Source organism: Neofelis nebulosa, chromosome 8, assembly GCF_028018385.1.
Source record: "Neofelis nebulosa isolate mNeoNeb1 chromosome 8, mNeoNeb1.pri, whole genome shotgun sequence".
Classification (NCBI taxonomy): domain Eukaryota; kingdom Metazoa; phylum Chordata; class Mammalia; order Carnivora; family Felidae; genus Neofelis; species Neofelis nebulosa.
In genome coordinates, this window is record NC_080789.1 from 18384541 (window position 1) to 18404787 (window position 20247).

Genomic DNA, 20247 nt, shown 5'->3' on the forward strand with positions numbered 1-20247 from the left:
AAGGCCGTACGCTCAACCAACTGAGCCACCCAGGCGCCCCAACTTTTTAAATTTATTACTGAGAGACAGAGCATGAACATGGGAGGGGCAGAGAAAGGGGGAGACACAGAATCTGAAGCAGGCTCCAGGCTCTGAGCTGTCAGCACAGAGCCTGGCACGGGGTTCGAACTCACAAACTGTGAGATCATGACCTGAGCTGAAGTCAGACGCTCAGCCAACTGAGCCACCCAGGCGCCCCTAAAAACATTTTTTAAAGTAGGTTCCATGCCTAGCATGGGGCTTGAACTCATGACCCTGAGATCAAGAGTCACATGCTTGGGGCAGCTGGGTAGCTCGGTTGGTTGAGTGTCCAACTTCAGCTCAGGTCTTGATCTCAGGGTTCATGAGTTTGATTCCTGCATTGGGCTTGCTGATGTCAGCACATAGCCCACTTCAGACCTTCTGTCCCCTTCTCTCTCTGTCCCTCCCCCACTTGCGTTCCCTCTCTCAAAAATAAATAAAACATAAAAAAAAAAAAGAGTCGCATGCTCTACCAACTGAGGCAGCCAGGCACCCCAACAATTTAAATATAAGTTTAAAGCATAACATGAGAAAGAAAAAAGCCCTTTTTCAGGCCTGAGTCTTATTTTGCACAGGCTCCCTCACAAATGTGTGTGGCAGAATGAAGCTCAGGATTTGTGCATGTAACATGTCACTTCTCACCTGGTCACGAGGTTGGGGGTGGGCAACCTCTGGTTCTCCCTGATTACCTCTAATTGTTGGAGACTTCAGTCCCCCTGAGAGAACTCGGGGACACTGAACAGCCAGCATGGTTTCAGTCAACTTGCAGTACTGGCTTTTTTAGGCTTGTTGCCCCAAGAATGTTCTAGAAATGTGCTTTTCTTGGTGCATAACTTTCCACTTGGATTTGCTGAAAGACATCATTTACCCACAACTGCTTCTGGTTCTAGGTAAAGAAGCAAACTCACCATGAAGGGGTCGCAGGAAGGTTCTGGGGGAGCAGAGGGAGTGCTCTCATACAAGGGGTTCGGTATATTCTCAGGCTGCTGCTTCCCAAGAGCTGCAACGTTGATATCCTCCTCGGACTGCTCAGAAAGACAAGCAGAGGCTAGAGCCAAGATGTCCCCAGGGCAGGAGTGGCTCATTCAAGCCAGCAGGAAAAGCCAGCCATTACCACCTCCCCCTCCGGGAGCTTTGTCTTTGTAACAGTCCTTGACCAGACCGGGACCAAAGTGCACCACTCGGAAGTGTTCAGTGCGAGGTGACTCAATCTGTCCGTCCAGGTGTCACCACAACCCAAATCAGTGTGTAGGGTGTTTCCCATCCCCTCCCCCTTCCCCAGGAAGTGTCCTCACGCCTGTGCCCGCCAGTACCCAATTCCAGCCAGGGTAACTGCTATTCCGACTTTCATCACCCTGGAGTGGTTTTCCCTGTCCTTGAACTTGACATAAAAGGGCTCATACAGCATGCACACTGTTGGTAAAATCCTGGAGCTTATTAATAGGCAGGTGACCTGTTATGAGGAACTGGCCTGCCACCGGGGCTCTGCACCGTCTTCACCAGGCAGGTGTGGGGGCAGCCAGGGCACAGGGTGGGCCAGGCGGGGGCAGAAGGCCCAGTCCCCAGAGTTATCCCCTGCTCAGCCAAGACCCACTGACCCACCTGTCGGCCCAACAGTTCAAACGGGGTGACATCTGAGGCTGGCTGCACCGTGGGGCCTGACCGTGCAGGTCCCAACCCTGTCCTCCACCCCCGGAGTCAGCCGGCCTTGAAGCCCCCACCGATCACAGTGGGTGCTTGTCTCCCGACTCCTCCAAGGTGAGCGACCTTCCAGGCGCCTGGTGAATGTGCCTCCAAGCCAGACCCCTGCACGGAGGCTCCGAGAGCCAGGGCTGCTGGCAGCCCATCGCCCTCCTCACCGAAGCCCCCTTCGGCAGGGAAGAAGGCCTTACGGATGCACCGTGGCTCCTGTCCCAGCCGGAGACCCCCCAGGACGCGGGGCGTGCGCGCCGAGCCCCCAGCTACCGGGTGAGCTCAGTGAAGCCACCGGTCAGCTGAAGGAGCCCAGAGCCAGGGGCTGGAGTGCAGAGAGCGCCCCACCACCATGCTCCCGTGTTTCTCTCTCTCACCTCAAAATGCTGGAAGCCAATTGTTCTCCGGTTTAGTCGAAAGTAAGAATAGGCAGCCAAAGCGGTGGCTCCGACGATCAGGATGGAGGCAAAGAATATCCCTGTTCCCAAGCCAGCGTGGACTGAGGCCTGCACACAGAAAGGGGAGGCGGTGATGCTTAACACGGTGCCTTCCGAGGAGAGGGGTGCCTTCTGGAGTCCACCTCATTCTTGCTGGCCTGAGGCATCTTGGGGGCCAGTTGGGATAAAAATAAAGATAAGACAGGTAACCTGTATTTAGCCCTTGCCACTGCCAAGGTCTGTTCTAAGGCCTTTCCGTGAAACACTCCAGTTAAACCTAGAATAGTTCCAAGAGGTAGGGAGTTATTACTGTTTCTGTGTTTACATGGTTGGGAGGGGGGCGGTGGTGAGGCACAGAGAGGGTAAGTGCTTGCCCAATATCACACAGCTAAAGAGGAGTAGAGGTGGGCTTTGAACCCAGCCTAGCTTTGGAGCTTGTGCAATTCCCCAGTATGCTATGGCGCTTCTCAGTAGCCAGCTGGGCTCACCTCTCCCTCACACTTTTATTTTTTATTGTTTTAATTTTTTTTAATGTTTATTTTTGAGACAGAGAGAGACAGAGCGTAAGCAAGGGAGGGGAGAGAGAGAGATAGACACAGAATCGGAAGCAGGCTCCAGGCTGTCAGCACAGAGCCCGACGTGGGGCTCGAACTCGTCAACTGCGAGATCATAACCTGAGCTGAAGTCAGACGCTCAATCGACTGAGCCACCCAGGCGCCCCTCCCTCACACTTTCAGAAAGCAGAATGCTGACACCATCAACCAGCCAACCAACCCTTATAGAGCCCGTGCTGTGTGCCAGGGACTATCCTAATTATTTTGTATTTTTGACTCCTAGTTCTCCCAAGAACCTGGAGGTAGGCATTATGACTCCCATTTTGCAGATGAGAAAAATGGGGTTCAGGATGTTCTGGGATTTGTCGAGGGTTGCATAGCTGAAGAAGTGGAGGGGCCAAACCAGAGCTCAGGATTTCTTAGTCCCCTTCCAGTGGCTTCTCTGTTGGCCCATTCATTCAACAAATATTAACGGTGGCAGGGGTTATGCTGCTGACGTGCGGGAGCAGGAGTGAGATGAACCAGGGCCTTGGATCCCTGAGGCCAGCCGCCGTGGACGTGGGAGGCTCCTCCGGTCTCCAGAGGAAAGGAAACAGGGCTTCTAGGGACAGTTTGCCTCTTAGGGAGTGGACACCGGACCCCCTGCCAGGAACCCTGGATACTCACCAATGGGGCGGGGGGTGCCTTTAAAGGCCTGGAAATGACATGAATGATCCCATTGGAGGCAAAGATGTCCCACTGAAGAATGGCTCTTCCGTCGACAAACCTGGTCTCCTGGGGAAATGAGAGGAGGAGAGAGGGAAATGAGAGGAAATGAGAGGAGGGCTGGCGGAGATCTGTGGCCATCTGCCTCTTTTCCCCACGCGGGCAGCCCCTCCATGGAAGGAAGTCGCTCAGTTTCTCCGAGGTCCTGCAGTCTGCGTGTCAGACCTGTTGCTACCGACAGGCAGCGCAGGACTTCTGCTCACCATCTGGACAGCCCAGAACACATTAGTTGCCCTTGGGCCGAAAGGCAGATCTAATGGCTGCAGGGAACCCTAGGGGCCATTCTGTCCCGCCTGCTTGTCTAAGAGATAAGAGCTCAGAAGGAAAACGGTTTGTCTAAGACCATCCGGGTAGCAAATGGCAAACCCTGAGCCTCCGAACTTCGGGTCCACTGCTCTACGCACCACCCCGGGCTGTTAGAAAATGGATTTTCAAGTGATCTAGTCCCCTGCTAGTCAGACCGTGATCTACTGTCTTGTGGTGGTGCGTATCACTGAGAGTTCATTAGAAATGCAGAAACTGAGGTCCCCACGGCCCACCTACTGAATTCGGATCTGCATCTTCCCAAGTCTCTAGGTGATTAAATGCATCTTAAAATTTGAGTAACCCTGGTCTAAACCACTAATCTTCAAGCCATTTGTCAGGTAAAGATGACAAAGCAACACTCTTTGGGCACTTGCCCCACGTCATGAATGACTGTCACACGCTGCGAGCGTTAATCCACGGACTCCTCACAAGTGCCTGTGATTCCGGCGCCACCGCGGTCGCGGTCACCACTACCGCCACCACCAGTCACCATCACCATCATCACCGTCAGTATCACCACCACGTTAGTCGTCAAAACTGACGCCATCACCACCATCGTCCAAATGCCATCGTAACTGCCATCATCGTCACCGCCATCATCACCCTCACAATCGTCGTCGATATCCCCATCGCTGTCATCACCACTATCATCAGCGCCACCATCAGGAGACAGAGGCGGAGAGTCAGAGAGCTTTAAGAACGGCTTCATGTCAAGTTCCTCACTCATTACCAGCTTCTGGGGCTGGCGGTCAGCAGCGATTTGCCTGTCAAGGGGCAGGGGCTGCCTCAGGGCGTGGTGTGCTATCAGGTGCAGCTAATACCTTCCCTAGACTGCAGGTTTAGAGTTTACGTCCGGTCCGCGTACTAGTCGCCAGCTATTAAGCACCTACTGTATGCTAAGAGCTTTGCATGTATTATCTCCAGTTCTGCCAGGAAATCCAGAAGATGTCTCATACCAGTTGTTGCTGGTCCTGGCTAGAGGAGATGAGCAGCTGGCTTCCCAGCTTAGTTTGCAGGACGGTACCGTTGACAAGATCTTCGTAAAAAAAGACGCTGACATTGGCGAGGTGGTGCTCGATGTCCCGCCCAGACAGCGTCTGAGAGGAAAGGAGAAACACGAGAATGGTCTGTAGAAGTCAAGCAATTTTGTCTTTAATAATAAGGATGACCCAGGAAAAAGAAATCGCTTCTCATGGCCTTGGTTTTCTGCTTCCGTGTGGAGGTAAGGAATGTCAGGTTTTTCTCAGGCTTCTGCTCGTCTGGGCTCTCGGCCAGAGGCTCACACGTGGCTAGGCTGTGGCACCGAATGTCATGTTCGTGAAGACTGGGTCTTAAGTGGGTAACAGGGGGCCGAGCTACACTCCTCTCAGCCCTTGGGTGGTCCGGGGCTGGGGGGCGGGGGGGGGTGCTGTCAGAGCCTGCCTCCGGCCACCTGTGTGGAACTGCCAATCCCTCGGTGACGTGTCGGACGTTAGTGTGGCAGACTGGTGACATCAGCGACTCTGGTTGTTCCCCCTCCTGCATTCTTGCCCTTCGCCTTGGAACTCTGAGTGCTCCCCGCTCTGACTTTGGGCTCAGCCACATGATCCGTCGGGGCTAAGGGCACGTCAGCCAATGTGACCGACGGGGGGCTTGGAAAGCGTTGGCAGGACTGGGCTCACTCCTGATTACCGCTTCCTGCCAGCACCACCAGGACATGCCCGGGCTGGTCTGCTGGAGGACAGGTGGCCCGTGGGGCAGAGGCCCAGGCAGGTCGGCCTCGGCCAGCCGACAGCCAGGCCATCACAGACACGCGAACGTGCCTGGCCGAGACCAGACCCGCCAGTTGACCCGCGGACGTGTGAGCTGTGTAAATGTGCGGCCACTGAGTTTTGGGGTGACTTGTGGTGATAGATACTGATACTGTCTAGAAGTACTTGTCTAAGGCACAGACACCAGGCACCGCCTCACCTCGTTTTCCCCCAGCCCGCCGTTCTGTGGCACAAAGAGGGTGCTGCGGATCGATAGGTCAGTCAGGTGTTTCAGAAATGCCCGGCCTCTGGCCGAGCTGTTGGAATAGGCCAGCACTTCCTGGGGAGAGGAAAGAGCGATCGGTCCTGGTGTGCAGGGTTGTGGGGCACCACCCATCCCGGACCCTTCCTGACGTTGGACCCTGCTCAGGCTGCGTTTTTTCTGACTGCCTCTCCGGAGAGCCTTAGGGGCACTTTTTCTTTCCTCAGTGAAACCTATGGGCGTAAGTCACAGCCACATCACAAATAAATAAGTTTATTCATTTATTTTGAGTGGGGTTGAAGCAGAGAGAGAGGGAGAGAGACAGAATCCCAAGCAGGCTCTATGCTGTCAGCGCAGAGCCCGATGTGGGGCTCAAACCCACAAACCGTGAGATCATGACCTGAGCTGAAATCAAGAGATGGAAGTTCAACCTGCTGTGGCAGCCAGGCGCCCCCACAGACCATTCTTAACTTGGCCGCCTGTGCAGTCCTTTGACACATGAGGTCGAATCTTATTGAAACCTTGCAATGGTCTGCATTTCACTCAGAGGAAAAGCCAAAGGCCTTACAATGGCCCAGGAGGCCCAACCCATCTGGACCCTGTTGCGGGGCCCCGCTGGCCTCTCTTTCCCTCTGCTCCAGCCACACTGGCTTCCTTGCTTTTCTTCAGACTTGTGCAGCACACTCTTGCCTTTCATCCTTTGCCCGGTTTTTCCTTCTGCCTGGAATGTTCTTGCCTCAGATCTGTGTGGCTAACTCCCTTTCTTCCATTCACTCTTTCCTCAAATGCCATCTTCCCACCGAGGCCTTCCCTTATCACTCTGCAAAATGGGCACCCACAGTATATATATTCACCTTCTAGTATTCAATACTATTTACTTATTCTGTTTACTGTTTACTTTGTGTGTCTGTTTTGTTCACTGATATATCGCAAGCACGTGGTAAGCAGTCGCAAATACTTGCTGAAACATTATAAGAACTACCTAGTTCAACTTTGCCATTGTGTTGACAGGGCTACTGAAGCCCAGAGAAGTTACGGACACACAGCCAGTGGGCTTTGTTCTGACACTGTTTTCTCTGAAATGTTGGCACAAGCCAAGCCCATGCACCGCAGCAACATGAGTTTGAGTGTTTGTCTTTGGTGCGTTTATGGTAATCCTGAATGTCAGAACCGTTAGATAGATACTGTTTGGTCTATGGATAATGACTCACCATTTTGGAGCTCTTGGTTTAACTTCTGTCCTGATCCTGTAAGCCCTATACTTATGCCCAGTCCCCTCTCCTTGGCTGTGCCCTTGACCTTGGGAAGCCTCAGTTTCTTCATCTACAAAATGGGGATAATAGCAGAAGTGACCTCAGGAGGTCACGTGAGAATTTATTCGTACTAACAAGTGTTTAGCGAGCACCTGCTATATGCCAGCCACAAGGCAGAGAAACTCCTTTCCCATGGGGAGCTCACGTTCTGTGGACTGAGTTATAAGTGCTCTGAAAGGGTTCATACATGCACAGTGCAAAGTAAACGCTCAAGAACTGTTAGCTATTCTTGTTCTTTTTCTTAGCTTTGTTCTTTGATCAGTCAGCACCAGATCCTTCTCCAACTGGAGCTTTCTCTCCATTAGGCCTAACGCGTAGAATATACTGAAGTGACTGTAAGTGCAACGCTAAGTGCGAGTTGAAAGCTGACTCCACGTTGGTAATTTGGCTCACTGCCAACTGTGCCCTGCCCTGTCCGCGAAGACAAGAGAGTGTCTTGTTCCTGCAGATCAGACTCTTAAGCTGCTCTGGATGCCAGCTAGCCCCAGTGTGGCAGTTTCCATGGGCCGGCCACAGTCTAAGTGCGTTACAAATACTAGCTCATTGATGAGGCTGGTGCCGTCATCCTTTCCATTTCCTCCATCCTGAGGAAACTGAGGCCCAGAGAGGAAAGTAACTTGTTGAAGGTGGTGCAAGTAAGTGGCAAACCCAAGCTTCAAGTTCTGGCAATGTGGTCCACTGCCCGTGCTCTTAACCATGACCGAGAGCCTTTGGCTTCTTTCAAGGACTTGCCTCTGTACTAACTGCCTTCCTCCCCTGAGGCAACCCAAGCAGACGCGGTACATACCCTCAGGAAGTTTGTCAGCGAAGGGAAGGACATCAGGACCTGCAACAGATTCCCACTGCACGAGAAGCCATCTCCCACGTAGCCAACCTTACAGGTGCAATTCACATCTGGAGGGCAGGGGTACACAGGGTCCCCCTCCGGTGAGGCAGGGGCCGCGGCGGCTCCAGCTCACCCTTGGGGATTGGCTGGCGAGGCTGAGGGTTGCTCAGCGGCTACGTGGCCAGAATCGGAAGCGTAGCTGGGGTGGTTACCTTTCATCCGATAGCAGAAGACGTCCCACGTTTCACTCTTGTTGTTTCTTGGTCCATAGTCTATAATTCCAACGACACCGGAGCCACAGTTCTGGGAGGAATAGGCTGTGGGGTAAGCAACCCGCCCGCTCTCCAGCCAGCCTGCAGAACACAGGTGGTACTTGGCCTGTGGGGGACACACGCGGCGGTGATCAGTGGGTCAGCTACAGTTGAGTGTTTGGTGTGAGGTCCTCTGCCTCATGTCTGATTCTCCCATCGGACTGTAAACTCCATGGAGCCAGGGTGATGGCTCATTTTGTCTATTGTACCCCTGTGCCTGGAACACAGTGGGTTCTCATTAAATTGTTCTTGATCAATTCATTGAATGGATGAAAGCAGTACTCTTTTTTTCTTAGAGGGACCCACGCCCTTCACACTCATTTCTCTTCTGTCTGTTCTTGAATTAAGATTTCCTATCAGTCATCTCCTACCTGGTTGTATCCGAGAGCTGGGGCAACCCCCTCTTATGACCTTCACAGCCCCTCCAGACATTTCGGAGAAACTCAGCTGTTTTGTGGGTTCGGGGAGCTCGTCGGCCTGTGGTTATTGATCTCTTTCTGGTTTTTAGCTGTGACACATGCGCTCCCAGTCTGTGCTTCTGCCTTGGTGGATGAATGTCATGGCAGAGAACAGACGTCTGGAGTAAGGGCTGCATCTGAGTACTGGGTCTGCCACCTCTTGGCTGGCTGACACCGGGCACATTACTTAACCTTTCAGGGTCTCGGTTGCCCTGTCTGTAAAATGGGAGGAGTGACACCTACTTCCAGGGATGCTGTATAGATGGATGGTATTGCCAACAAAGCACCTGCACAGCTCGTGCCACGTAGTACGTGCCCAGTGGACATGACACGTTGATAGTATTGCTCTAGGAGGACCCTGCATTCCCCTCCAAGAAGGCAACAGCCCAAGTCTCCCTCACGCTAAGAAGAGGCTGCACCCTGTCCCCTGTAGCCCCTGCCTGCATGGTACCCACGAACTGGGGACCACCTTCTGAGCGTAGGAGAGCTGGTTGTAGGTTGCCATGGTCGCGGCTTCGTTGGCACAGGCCTCTTTGGCTTTGTCAAAGGTCAACTTATACTGGCCCAGTGGGGAGCGTAGATGGAACACTCCAACGGTGGCGTCTAGAGAGGAAAAGAGAGGAATGGTCCAGGTCAGCCGCCTGGTGGACAGGACTTCCAGCAAAGAGCTCTCAAAGCCGAAGGCCAGCCATATCCCAGAGCCACTCCCCTTCCAGGGATGTCGAAACACAGCATTTAAAGTATCTATCTCTTTTCTGCAAACTGGTGCAGCCACTCTGGAAAACAGTATGGAAGTTCCTCCAAAAATTAAAATATGAACTACCCTATGACCCAGCAATTGCACTACTAAGTATTTATCCAGAGGATACAAAATGCTGACTCAAAGGGGCACATGCACCCCGATGTTTATAGCAGCGCTATCAATGATAGCCTAATTATAAAAATAGCACGTTATTGTAGAAATTTGGGCAATACAGAAAAGTAAGAAAAGAAATAAACAAAAATCACCTATAATTTTACCCCCTAAAAATAATTTACTCCATGGCTAAATTTTGGTGTACTTCCCCTAAAGAATTTTTACTTTCTTTTGGTGACTTTTTATTTCTACATAATTTCATACTCTTCTAGTCTTTTTACCTCTGTGTTTACATGTCATATACATTACAAATGTGGTTGCATACTGCATATAGAGTTTTTAGAAGTCTTTTTTTATTTTTATTTTTTTAAGTTTTTATTTATTTATTTTGAGAGAAAGAATGAGGAGAGGAGGGGTGGGGGGGGGCAGAGGATCCAAAGTGGGCTTTGTACTGACAGTAGAGAGCCCAAAGCAGGGCTTGAACTCACAGACTGTGAGATCATGACCTAAGGCAAAGTTGGAAGCTTAACCAACTGAGCCACCCAGGTGCCCCCAGAAATCTTTTTTTTTTAAACTTAACATTAAATCATGATGATTTCCCCATATTATAAATTTTCTTGGGCAACATGATTTCCCCCTCAATACTTAAAATTTAATAATTTTTGTGAACTTTACAGACATGAAAGTTTTTGCCAAGGACTCTATGTTTTTGATTGCCACTATGCCCTTAAAAAGGTTTTCTAGCCATTTCTCCCCTAAGATACTGAAAGATTTATCATGTTTACTGGCTGATATTTTAGCCAGACAAGGAATGCAGAGACCACAAGTAGTAGAACCAAGTCACGTTTTTACACTGTCAAGTTCATTATCAAATGCCCAAAAAGGGCACTTTCTTCCCCCCAAAAAGAGCTGAGTTCAAGATCTTCTTTGACTCTAGCCTAGTAGCACGATCCACAGGCTACATGATCCTGTCAGCCTTGGGTCTGAAATGCAAGCACTTAACAGCATAACAGCTTGGGTAAGGATGGATAACCTTGTCTTCTAACTAAGACAACACAATTCTTAACAGTGCATTTGAGTGGACGTGTGTAACAGTATATTTGATCATGCTTTAGTGTTAGATATATGTTATTTATAATCTTTTATGATGTGAAATAATGCTGAGATGGTACGTTTATCTTTATTCCCTCCTTAGTTTGTTTCTGGAGGATGGGTTCCCTGAAATGGAGCTACCGAGTCTTGGCATGAATTTAAAACAATTTTTTTAGCTTTTTGTTAAGTTTATATTTATTTATTTTGAGGCAGGGGGAGGGGCAGAGAGAGAGAGAATCCCAAGCAGGCTCCGTGCTGTCAGCTCAGAGCCCAGCGTGGGGCTCAAACCCATGAACCGTGAGAGCACGACCTGAGATGAAATCAAGGGCAGGACGCTTAACCGACAGAGCCATCCAGGCGCCGTAGAGCATGAATTATTTTAAGGCTCTCAGCACACACTGTCACATTGGTTGCCGCAAAGGCTGCACCGGTCTGCCCTCCTCTGACCCGGGAGAACGGGCCCGTCCTCCTGAGTGTGGGATGGCTCTGTAACTGTGCCACAGGGAAAGCTGGGGCCTTAGCCCAGTGCCATCCTGTCTTGCTAAGGGTAACCGCTCAGCTACAACAGAAGGTGGGTCCAATATGATACCTGGTCACTTAGTAACACCGCCAACACTTTCTTGGCATTCATGAGCCAGCAGAAGAGAAGAGCCCCCTGGAGAAGATGGATGAACTGAATAAGTTTCCACCTGTGATTGAGCCATGGAGCAGGCAGGGCTGGCCGAATGGATCGTGTCCTCCAGAAACAAGCCAAGCACCTTCTAGACTTCCTACTTCTTGAGGCAAATGACCCACAGATCAACGTCCCGGTTCCAGCTGCTCCTTTTGGCCCCCATCCTAAACAGCAATTGCCTGTAGAATCTCTCTGCTTGGCAGTTTTACCTTGAACACAGAATGTCCCCAACGGAGCTTCCAAACTTTGTGCCATGTTCCCTCCCATCTGCTTTAACCCAACCACCATTGGGTTTGCTCTCTCGAGATCGAGGCCTCACGTGACTGACTTGTCCGCACTCTCTATGCCCACTGCATGCCTGAGCTCACCCCTCTTCCCAGGCGAGACCCTGTTACCTTGAGGTCATTGCCTTGACAACTTTCAAGTCTCTGCCACAGTCCCAGGCCTCTATTAAGCTTCTCTGAAGACTCCCTCTCTCATCTTACCTAGAGATCTCTCCCATCCCTGACTGTTCTTTGAAATATTGTGGTGAATATACATAACATAACAATGTGCTTTTTTGACCATTTTAAGTGTGTAATTCAGTGGTATTAAGTAGATCTACAATGTCATGCAATCATCGCCACTATCCATTTCTAGAATGTCTCCATCATTCCAACCAGAAACTCGGTCTGCATTAAATAATGACTCTCCACCCTCCTCCCTGCAGCCCCTCGTAACCTCTATTCTACTTTGTCTCTATGAATTTGCCCGTTATAAATACCTTATATATGTCCACAATATTTATCCTGTTGTGTCTCGTTTATTTCACATGGCATAATGTTTTCAACTTTCATTCATATCACAGCACATGCCGAAATTTCCTTCTGGATAATATCCCACTGTAAGAATAGGCTACAGTGTGTTTATCCGTTCATTTGCTGATGGTCACTAAGGTTATGTCCATTTTTCGGGGAACATGGGAGTACAAACATCTGTTCGAGTCCCTGCTCTCAATTTTCCTCTATTCTTGCTCTCTCACTGCACTATCCATATGAGATAAACTGCTGTCTTCTGTTTTATTACTTGCCCTTCCTTGTCTTATTAATTTAAAAAATGTCCTCAGCTACATGGGCAATCTCCTTGCAAGGAGACAATACCATATATCCTGTGTATTTCAGTTGCTTACACTTCTTCTATCTCATCCTCAAAAGGGATTTGAGGTGTCTTAGGATTTGATACATGTTTATGGACCACATGCTTGTGTCCCGCCCCTCGCCGTAAATTCATAGGTTGAAATCCTAACTCCCAATATGTTGATGTTAGGAGGTGGGGCCATTGGGAAGCAATTAAGTCGTGAGGGTAAAGCTCTTTTGTATGGGATTAGTATGTGTGTGTGTGTGTGTGTGTGTGTGTTTAAAGTAATCTCTATGCCCAACATGGGGCTTAAACTCATGACCCTCAGATCAAGAGTCACATGCCCTCCTGACTGAGCCAGCCAGGCATCCTGGATTAGTGCCCTTATAAAAGGGACCCCAGAGAGCTTCCTTAGCCTTTATGCTGCATAAGGACACAAGAAGATAGCAGTCTGCAACCCAGAAGAGAGCCCTCCCTAGAACCTGTCCATGCCGGCACCCTATTCTTGGACTTCCAGCCTCCAGAACTGTAAGAAATACATCTCTGTTGTTTATAAAGCCATCCAGTCCATGGAACTTTGATGTAGCAGCCCGAATGCACTAAGACAGTACATAACGGGTGTTAAATCAGTAATTATTATTGAGCTATGGAAAAACTGCTTCACTAAAATGACTGTGTCTGTGAAACAAACCCAACCCAGTCAGAGACCTCCCATAAATCCTGATTGGCCAGAGCACATAACGCCCCGAGTTGCTTTCTGAACCACTGAAACCCTCCCTGCGCTGGCTCAGAACTACGTGTGTGGCTGGGTCCTTCGTGGATTTCCTCTGCTAGGTTTCAAGATGCCCTGTTGTCTGAACCTCTACACTTCCTGCTTGGTTTTTTTACTTGACTGCGTGTGGTGATTCTTTCATTACACCTGTGGGCTTATTACAAGCCATTCAAATCATCCTTGGAAGAGAATGCCGTAAATGCCAATCGATGTGTATTATCAAAACAACTGCTAAGAAATTGTATCTTTGTGTGGCAGGGGCTTCCTCTCTGTTGTTAAAGCCTAAACTATGCTCCTTAGATTCAATTCCGATCAATGGTTGCTAAGCAACTTGGGGAAAGGGCGCATCAGGAAAAGTCAGGACGGATTACCTTTGCGCTCCATCCAGGTTCTAAGGCTCAGGGTCCAGATCTGAGTTTATTCCACTCCTCCGCTACGGAAGCCAGCTACCTCCTTGGGCACTGGGTCCTGGGCAATGCCTGGGCTGTTTGGCCGTGGTTTTTCATTGTGTTCCCCTTTGCTTTTGCACAAGTCCCTCCCCCAAGCCTGACAGAGACTAGGGTGCTTTGAGGGGCGCCGGGTGGCTCAGTCGGTTAAGCGTATGACTCTTGATCTCATGGTTTGTGAGTTCGAGCCCCGCGTCGGGCTCTGCACTGAGGGCACGGAGCCCGTGTGGGATTCTGTCTCTCCTTCTGGCTGCCCCTCCCCCGCCAGTGCGCTCGCTCTCCAACAAATAAACATTGAAAACCTTCCCCGAGCCTGACAGAGACCAGGGCGCTTTGGGCCAGCAGCCCCGGCCACACTGACCTTGGAAGTGGAGGTCGGTGCAGCTGGCAGCGGCATGGCACAGCCCGTTGTCCTGCAAACAGCGGTCCACCGGCAGCCGCTCCGGCTCGCAGTCCAGCCCGTCTCCCACGTAATGACTCTTGCACTCACACCTGTGCTTGCCCTGTGGGGACAGCGGAAAAGATGAGACGCCCCTCTTCTAGGACCCCGGGACCCCTCCACGCTCTGCGGGCCACCATCCGGCACAGGAGATGCTCAGCAGCACCAGGAAAATGCCTCTCCTGTCCAGCGGGAACAAGGTAATGGCCACGTCTCAGGTCCGCACAGGCTCATGAGGAAATGTCATAGCTGAAATGTCACCTCCTCCGAGAGAGCGTCCCTGGCGCATTAAATAAAGCAGCTGTCCCAGCCCTCTCCAGCACACCGGCCCAGTTTATGTGCTGCCCCACTCTTGGTGCTTTCTGAAAGTATCTCGTGCATTTGTCTCTGCACTGGGCATGACCCCCTCCCTCCACCCCTGCATAAGCTCTTTCTTGCTACGTCCCGGCACCTGTGACGGCAGACAGTAAGTGCCTGGTGACCACTTGCTGAATCAGTGAATGATCTCATTTAATCCCCATGACAATTCTGTGAGGGCTGTATTATTATTAGGCTCACTTAGCAAATGAGGAAACTGACACTCGGAGAAAGTAAGTAGCCAGGCCCGGGCCACAGAGTGTTAAGTCTGGGAGCTAAGGCTCAGGGAGGGACTCCAAGTTCAATAACGGACTTTATTGTCCACCATCTTCTCTTGCCAATGGATAAACAGGGCACCAGGGCACGGATTCCACTCTCCATATACATTTAAATTTATTTATTTTGTGTGTGTGTGTGTGTGTGTGTGAGAGAGAGAGCGAGAGAGAGCGAGCAAGCACGCATGCAGGGGGAAGGACAAAGAGAGAGAGAGAGAATTCTAAGCAGGCTCTGCACTGACACAGTGCAGAATCCAATGTGGGCCTTGAACTCACAAACTGTGGGATCATGACCTGAGCTGAAATCAAGAGTCAGACGCCCAACCGGCTGAGCCACCCAGGCGCCCCCGATTCCACTCTAAAAAGCCTTGGGTGAGGGCGCGAACCTGCACTTTTCCTGCCACTTCTCACCAACATTTTTTGTTTTAATAAACTTTTAATTTTGGATAGTTTTAAATTTATAGAAAAGTTGCAAAGATAGCAGAAAGAGTTGCCATATACTCTTCACCAGGTTCCCCTACCTTGCCTTCTTAGATAACCATAGCACATTGGTCAAAACTAAGAAGTTAACAGTGGCACACTGCTATTAACTAAACAATAGGCTTTATGTGGATTTCACCAGTTTCCCCCTAATGTCCTCTTTCTGCTTAGAATGCCACTTTGCATTTAGCCTGCAGACCTAGCAACACACGCACTGAGGCGGGAAGGAAGTTGAGGAAGAGGCCGAACATTAAGTGAGGTGAAGCCAGGCTGAACAAGGTGCAGAAGGGCTCCCATCCTGGGGCCAGGGGGTGGGGAGGGACGAGAGACTCACCGGGCCGGTCATCTTGCAGGTGGCATGCTCATGACACCCTCCGTTGAGGCCGTCGGCACAGGGGTCTATCTCTATGCAGCTGCGGCCGTCCCCCTTGTAGCCCTTCTGACAGCTGCAGGAGACCCTCGTGCCCTTCTGGGAACACTTGGCGACCTTGGCACAGCCCCCGTTGTTCTGTTTGCAGAAATCCACAACTGCAGGAGCAGAGGGGAGACAGCTCATTTAAGCACTGTCTGTGCAAGGTGGGCTTCAGATGGGGGCATGGGCAGCCCTGGGATCAGTGGCGTTGGGACATAAATGGTCCCCGACATATTGGGGCCTTCTTTCCCCATGCCCAGTGGCCTCTGTGCTAGCCTTTGCAAACACTGGTATCCCGTGGCTGATACCCTCAAAGACCAGGCCTGATGGTATCCGCCTACCTCTGGCCCCTTTGGTAGTAGTTTTAATGTTAGGACAGTTTGTGTGTGTGTGTGTGTGTGTGTGTGTGTGTGTGTGTATGCGTGTGCAGAGTTAGTGCACTCTTGAGTACTTTGTGAGATGGACATCATTACCCCTATTCTACAGATGAACAAACTGAAACACAGGGAATTTAACTGATCTGACAAAGGCAAAACAGTGGTAACGTGGTAGGGCTGGGATTTAAACCCAGGTTGGTCTGGCCCCAAAGTCCATGCATTCCCCACTGTGTTGTGCTACCCGTTAGGACCTTTGTTTTCACCATCTCTCAAATTTCAACCCAATACTAGATTTAAGGGGTAGCTGGAAAGCCATCTGATTTCTCTTGCCTGGCTTTTTGCCTGGAGTCATGGCAGCCACTTGAGACTTTGAAAGAATAAACATGAGGACAAAAGGCCTTCTCCGAGGATAGCAGAGTAGAAAGACTGAACCTGGGTCTTTGGTGCCATTGTTGAGTGACCCACTTCCTGGCTGCCTTGTAGCAGACTACAAAATAGCAGGTATAGCAAGAGCTCATTTCTGTAAAGCAAGTATCTCTATTTGAATATTTACTCATGAAAGAAGTTAGAAAGTACATGGGGCTGACACTAGTAGGTTTCTCCCAATGTCTATAGTCTCCTTTTTCTTTTTTTTTTTTAATTTTTTTTTTTTCAACGTTTATTTTATTTTTTGGGACAGAGAGAGACAGAGCATGAACGGGGGAGGGGCAGAGAGAGAGGGAGGGAGACACAGAATCGGAAACAGGCTCCAGGCTCCGAGCCATCAGCCCAGAGCCTGACGCAGGGCTCGAACTCACGGACCGCAAGATCGTGACCTGGCTGAAGTCGGACGCTTAACCGACTGCGCCACCCAGGCGCCCCATATAGTCTCCTTTTTCTACAGCAATGGAGTTTTAGCTGGGCTCATGGCTGCCCAACTGAAGACTACATTTCCCAGGCTCCTTTGCAGCTAGGTCTGCCGGATGATGAGGTTCCAGCCAATGCTATGGGAATAGACAAAATTTTTAGCAACTTCTAGGTGCATCCTTAAAGGGAAAGAAGTTTGCCTCCTTCCTCTCCTTCTCCATCCTGCTGCTTGGGATGTGGTGATGGTACTGACCCTCTCAGGCCAGGCAAGTGAACGATGGCAGAGCAATAAGATAGAAGGAGTCGGGCTCCCAGATGTCCTTTCAGACCTACGTTAGCTCTGGATGCCTCCATTCAAACTAGTATATGAGATAAAAATAAACATCTAAACATCTGCCTCGTGTATACCACTGTTCCTTTGGGTCTCCGTGTGGGTGGAGCTGTATCTTAACTACTAAATACAGACATTGCCAAATTCAGAGTGGTTCTCTCCAAGTGATGAGTGTAACTACTAAAAAAAATTTTTTTTTGAATTTTGAGGGGTGGGGTAGGGGCAGAGAGAGAAGGAGACACAGAATCCAAAGCAGGCTCCAGGCTCTGAGCTGTCAGCGCGGAACCCGACACGGGGCACACATCCACAAATCGTGAGATCATGACCTGAGCCCAAGTCAGAAGCTTAACCACCTGAGCCACACACGTAGGTGCCCCAGTAAATGTTTTTTTGTTTTTTTTAGTATTGTAATGTAATTTCTGAATTTTTTTAAAAGTCCAGATTTGTGGAGTTACAAAAACACTATAAAGTAAAGTGCCTCACTTTGAGTCTGTGCAGCGATTTCAAAACAGTGACCTGGGAGGTCAAGCATGAGTAAACCCACTAAGGAAACTGAGTCGCAGAGAGGGTAGGTATGGGCAAAATGGCCCAGGCAGGAGTGGAAGGGTCAGGAGGAAGTCCGGGCACTCAGACCACGTCCCGCTCCGCTCCCGCACTGCCCTGCTGTTTTGCACGCGCGGACAGGACTCACCTGTGCATGTTATTCCGTCCCCTTCGTAGCTCAGGTTACACTCACACGTGTTGTTCTCCTTGCAGGTGGCGTCAGCTGAACAAGGAGGCGTGCACACTGGGGGCAAAACTGTAAACAAAGAGGTCCCTGTTCATCACGTGCCTGTGGTGGGAAGACGTGGGACCCTCTAAGACTCCATCTCCAGCCTGTCACTGAGTTTCAAAAGTGCCCCCTCACAGTGGGAGCACAGGGTGATTTGCAAAGGTTCCTCGCAGCCTGCGGATTCTGAGACTCAAGAATTGCTCCTTAATATTAAGACATTAACCCTGAAATGTTACTCAGATTAAAATGTAATATGTCACCTTTATGGGCAACCGGCTAAAGCTTTATACCTCAACAAGGATGAATTTGGCAGAGTAGCTCTTTGGCCCTAAGGGCACAGGGATCCAGAAGGAGACGGTTAAATCAGAGGAGAAATTCCATGGCTTTCTGAGGGCACCACTAAGCTTGGGAGAAGTCCGGAGCTTTGGTGCGTGAATAGGACTGCAGTGTCAACGGGTAGCAGGAAGCCATGGGGTGGTCAGGGGAGGGGGGAAGGTGGAGGAAGCTGAGCTGGGGGATTCTGGAACCTCAGGTTGCTTAAACCCGTAGGAAGAACTTAGTCGTGCCCTTCTGCCCCTGCGATTCACAGTGGAGGATTCACCCTTCACATCTCGGGCCTTCAACCAGAACACAGGGCTCTGGGTGGATGGGAGGACCTCCCACCAGAACACAGGGCTCAGAATGGACTGGAGGCCGCAGAACACTGGCCGCTCACGATCCCAAGGGAGCATGATTACAAGGGGCCACAGTCCTAAGGACCATGATCCCGAGAGGCCATGATCCCAAGGGGCCATGATCCTAAGGACCATGATCCTGAGGGACCACAGTCCTAAGGACCATGATCCCAAGAGGCCATGATCCCAAGGGGCCACGATCCTAAGGACCATGATCCCGAGAGGCCATGATCCCAAGGGGCCACGATCCTAAGGACCATGATCCTGAGGGACTACAGTCCTAAGGACCATGATCCCGAGAGGCCATGATCCCAAGGGGCCACAGTCCTAAGGACCATGATCCCGAGAGGCCATGATCCCAAGGGGCCACGATCCTAAGCACCATGATCCCGAGAGGCCATGATCCCAAGGGGCCACGATCCTAAGGACCATGATCCTGAGAGGCCATGATCCCAAGGGGCCACGATCCTAAGGACCATGATCCTGAGAGGCCATGATCCCAAGGGGCCATGATCCTAAGGACCATGATCCTGAGAGGCCATGATCCCAAGGGGCCACGATCCTAAGGACCATGATCCTGAGAGGCCATGATCCCAAGGGGCCATGATCCTAAGGACCATGATCCTGAGGGACCACAATCCTAAGGACCGTGATCCTGAGGGACCACAGTCCTGAGGACCATGATCTCAAGAGGCCATGATCCCAAGGGGCCACGATCCTAAGGACCATGATCCTGAGGGACCACAGTCCTAAGGACCATGATCCCAAGAGGCCATGATCCCAAGGGGCCACGATCCTGAGGGACCACTCCTGCCCAGTCCTGTATCATTTGCTCGAGGTGGGCCCTTCCATGGTTGCAAAGGACTGCATGCTGGTTTCGTGGGTTTGAGTTAAATCCATTCACCCAATTTTCCTGCAAGTCCCCAAACCTCCCGAGGCCCAGGGCCACATATCCGAATCATCTTTTCCTTGTGGAAAGGGAAACACCTGCTCTGTTTTCTTCAGGTGTCACTCAGACCCCCAACGTCAGTTGGATGCTCTCAGAGGGGCCGCTGCAGCACGGTGCTGCCGCCAGCTGACCACTCCCATGACAGACCTGTCTGAGTGTCGCAGAAGCGCCCCGTCCACCCCGTTTCGCACAGGCACTGCCCGGAGCCCGAGGTGCCATCGTCACACTGTCCGTGGTCTGAGCAGCCACAGGCTGTAAAGCAAATTGGAACGTGGTCAGTAATCAGTGATCAGGCATTGAAATCCAACCGGCCAGCTCTCTGACCACCCGTTGGCTGTGCTGTCCGTGTGGAGGGGCACCATTCCTTCAAACGCTGCACAAATAATATATTCGGTGGCTATCATGGGACAGACATGACTCGGCAATGAGGTTACAGTGAGAAACAGAAGACATAAGGTTCCTGTTCTCAGAGGCTTACAGTCCAGGAGTAACTGGCTTTGAACATGTAATTACAAACACGGTGAGTGTTATAAGCACAGAAGTAGAGGGTGTCATGGGGTTTGTAACTGAAGACAAGGGGGAGAGAACCTCATCGGGGGCCTCCTCACAGAGAAATCCATTTGACAGTGAGATCCTCAAGGTATGGATCAGTTCTTCCCCTTCTTG

At 50.8% G+C, this 20247-nt stretch overlaps 2 protein-coding genes across 4 annotated transcripts in view; one reads left to right on the forward strand and one right to left on the reverse strand.

Annotated features, from left to right (window-relative positions):
• The window catches only part of NT5DC3 (5'-nucleotidase domain containing 3), an 89233-nt gene extending 71040 nt beyond the window's left edge, over positions 1-18193 (forward strand). The window contains exon 14 of the mRNA XM_058741585.1: positions 17943-18193. Coding sequence (XP_058597568.1) covers positions 17943-17991 — 49 coding nt within the window. The 3' untranslated portion in view covers positions 17992-18193. The remainder of the gene's footprint in view (positions 1-17942) is intronic.
• STAB2 (stabilin 2) overlaps positions 1-20247 on the reverse strand; it is a 167169-nt gene that overhangs the window by 3801 nt on the left and 143121 nt on the right. For all 3 annotated transcript variants that reach the window (XM_058741583.1, XM_058741582.1, XM_058741581.1), the window contains 12 exons: positions 19729-19833; positions 17878-17985; positions 15555-15748; positions 14031-14172; positions 9184-9317; positions 8158-8323; positions 7907-8013; positions 5765-5884; positions 4771-4911; positions 3410-3517; positions 2130-2258; positions 969-1085 (listed from right to left, as the gene is read on the reverse strand). In XM_058741583.1, the coding sequence (XP_058597566.1) occupies positions 969-1085; positions 2130-2258; positions 3410-3517; positions 4771-4911; positions 5765-5884; positions 7907-8013; positions 8158-8323; positions 9184-9317; positions 14031-14172; positions 15555-15748; positions 17878-17985; positions 19729-19833 (1571 nt within the window). The remainder of the gene's footprint in view (positions 1-968; positions 1086-2129; positions 2259-3409; positions 3518-4770; positions 4912-5764; positions 5885-7906; positions 8014-8157; positions 8324-9183; positions 9318-14030; positions 14173-15554; positions 15749-17877; positions 17986-19728; positions 19834-20247) is intronic.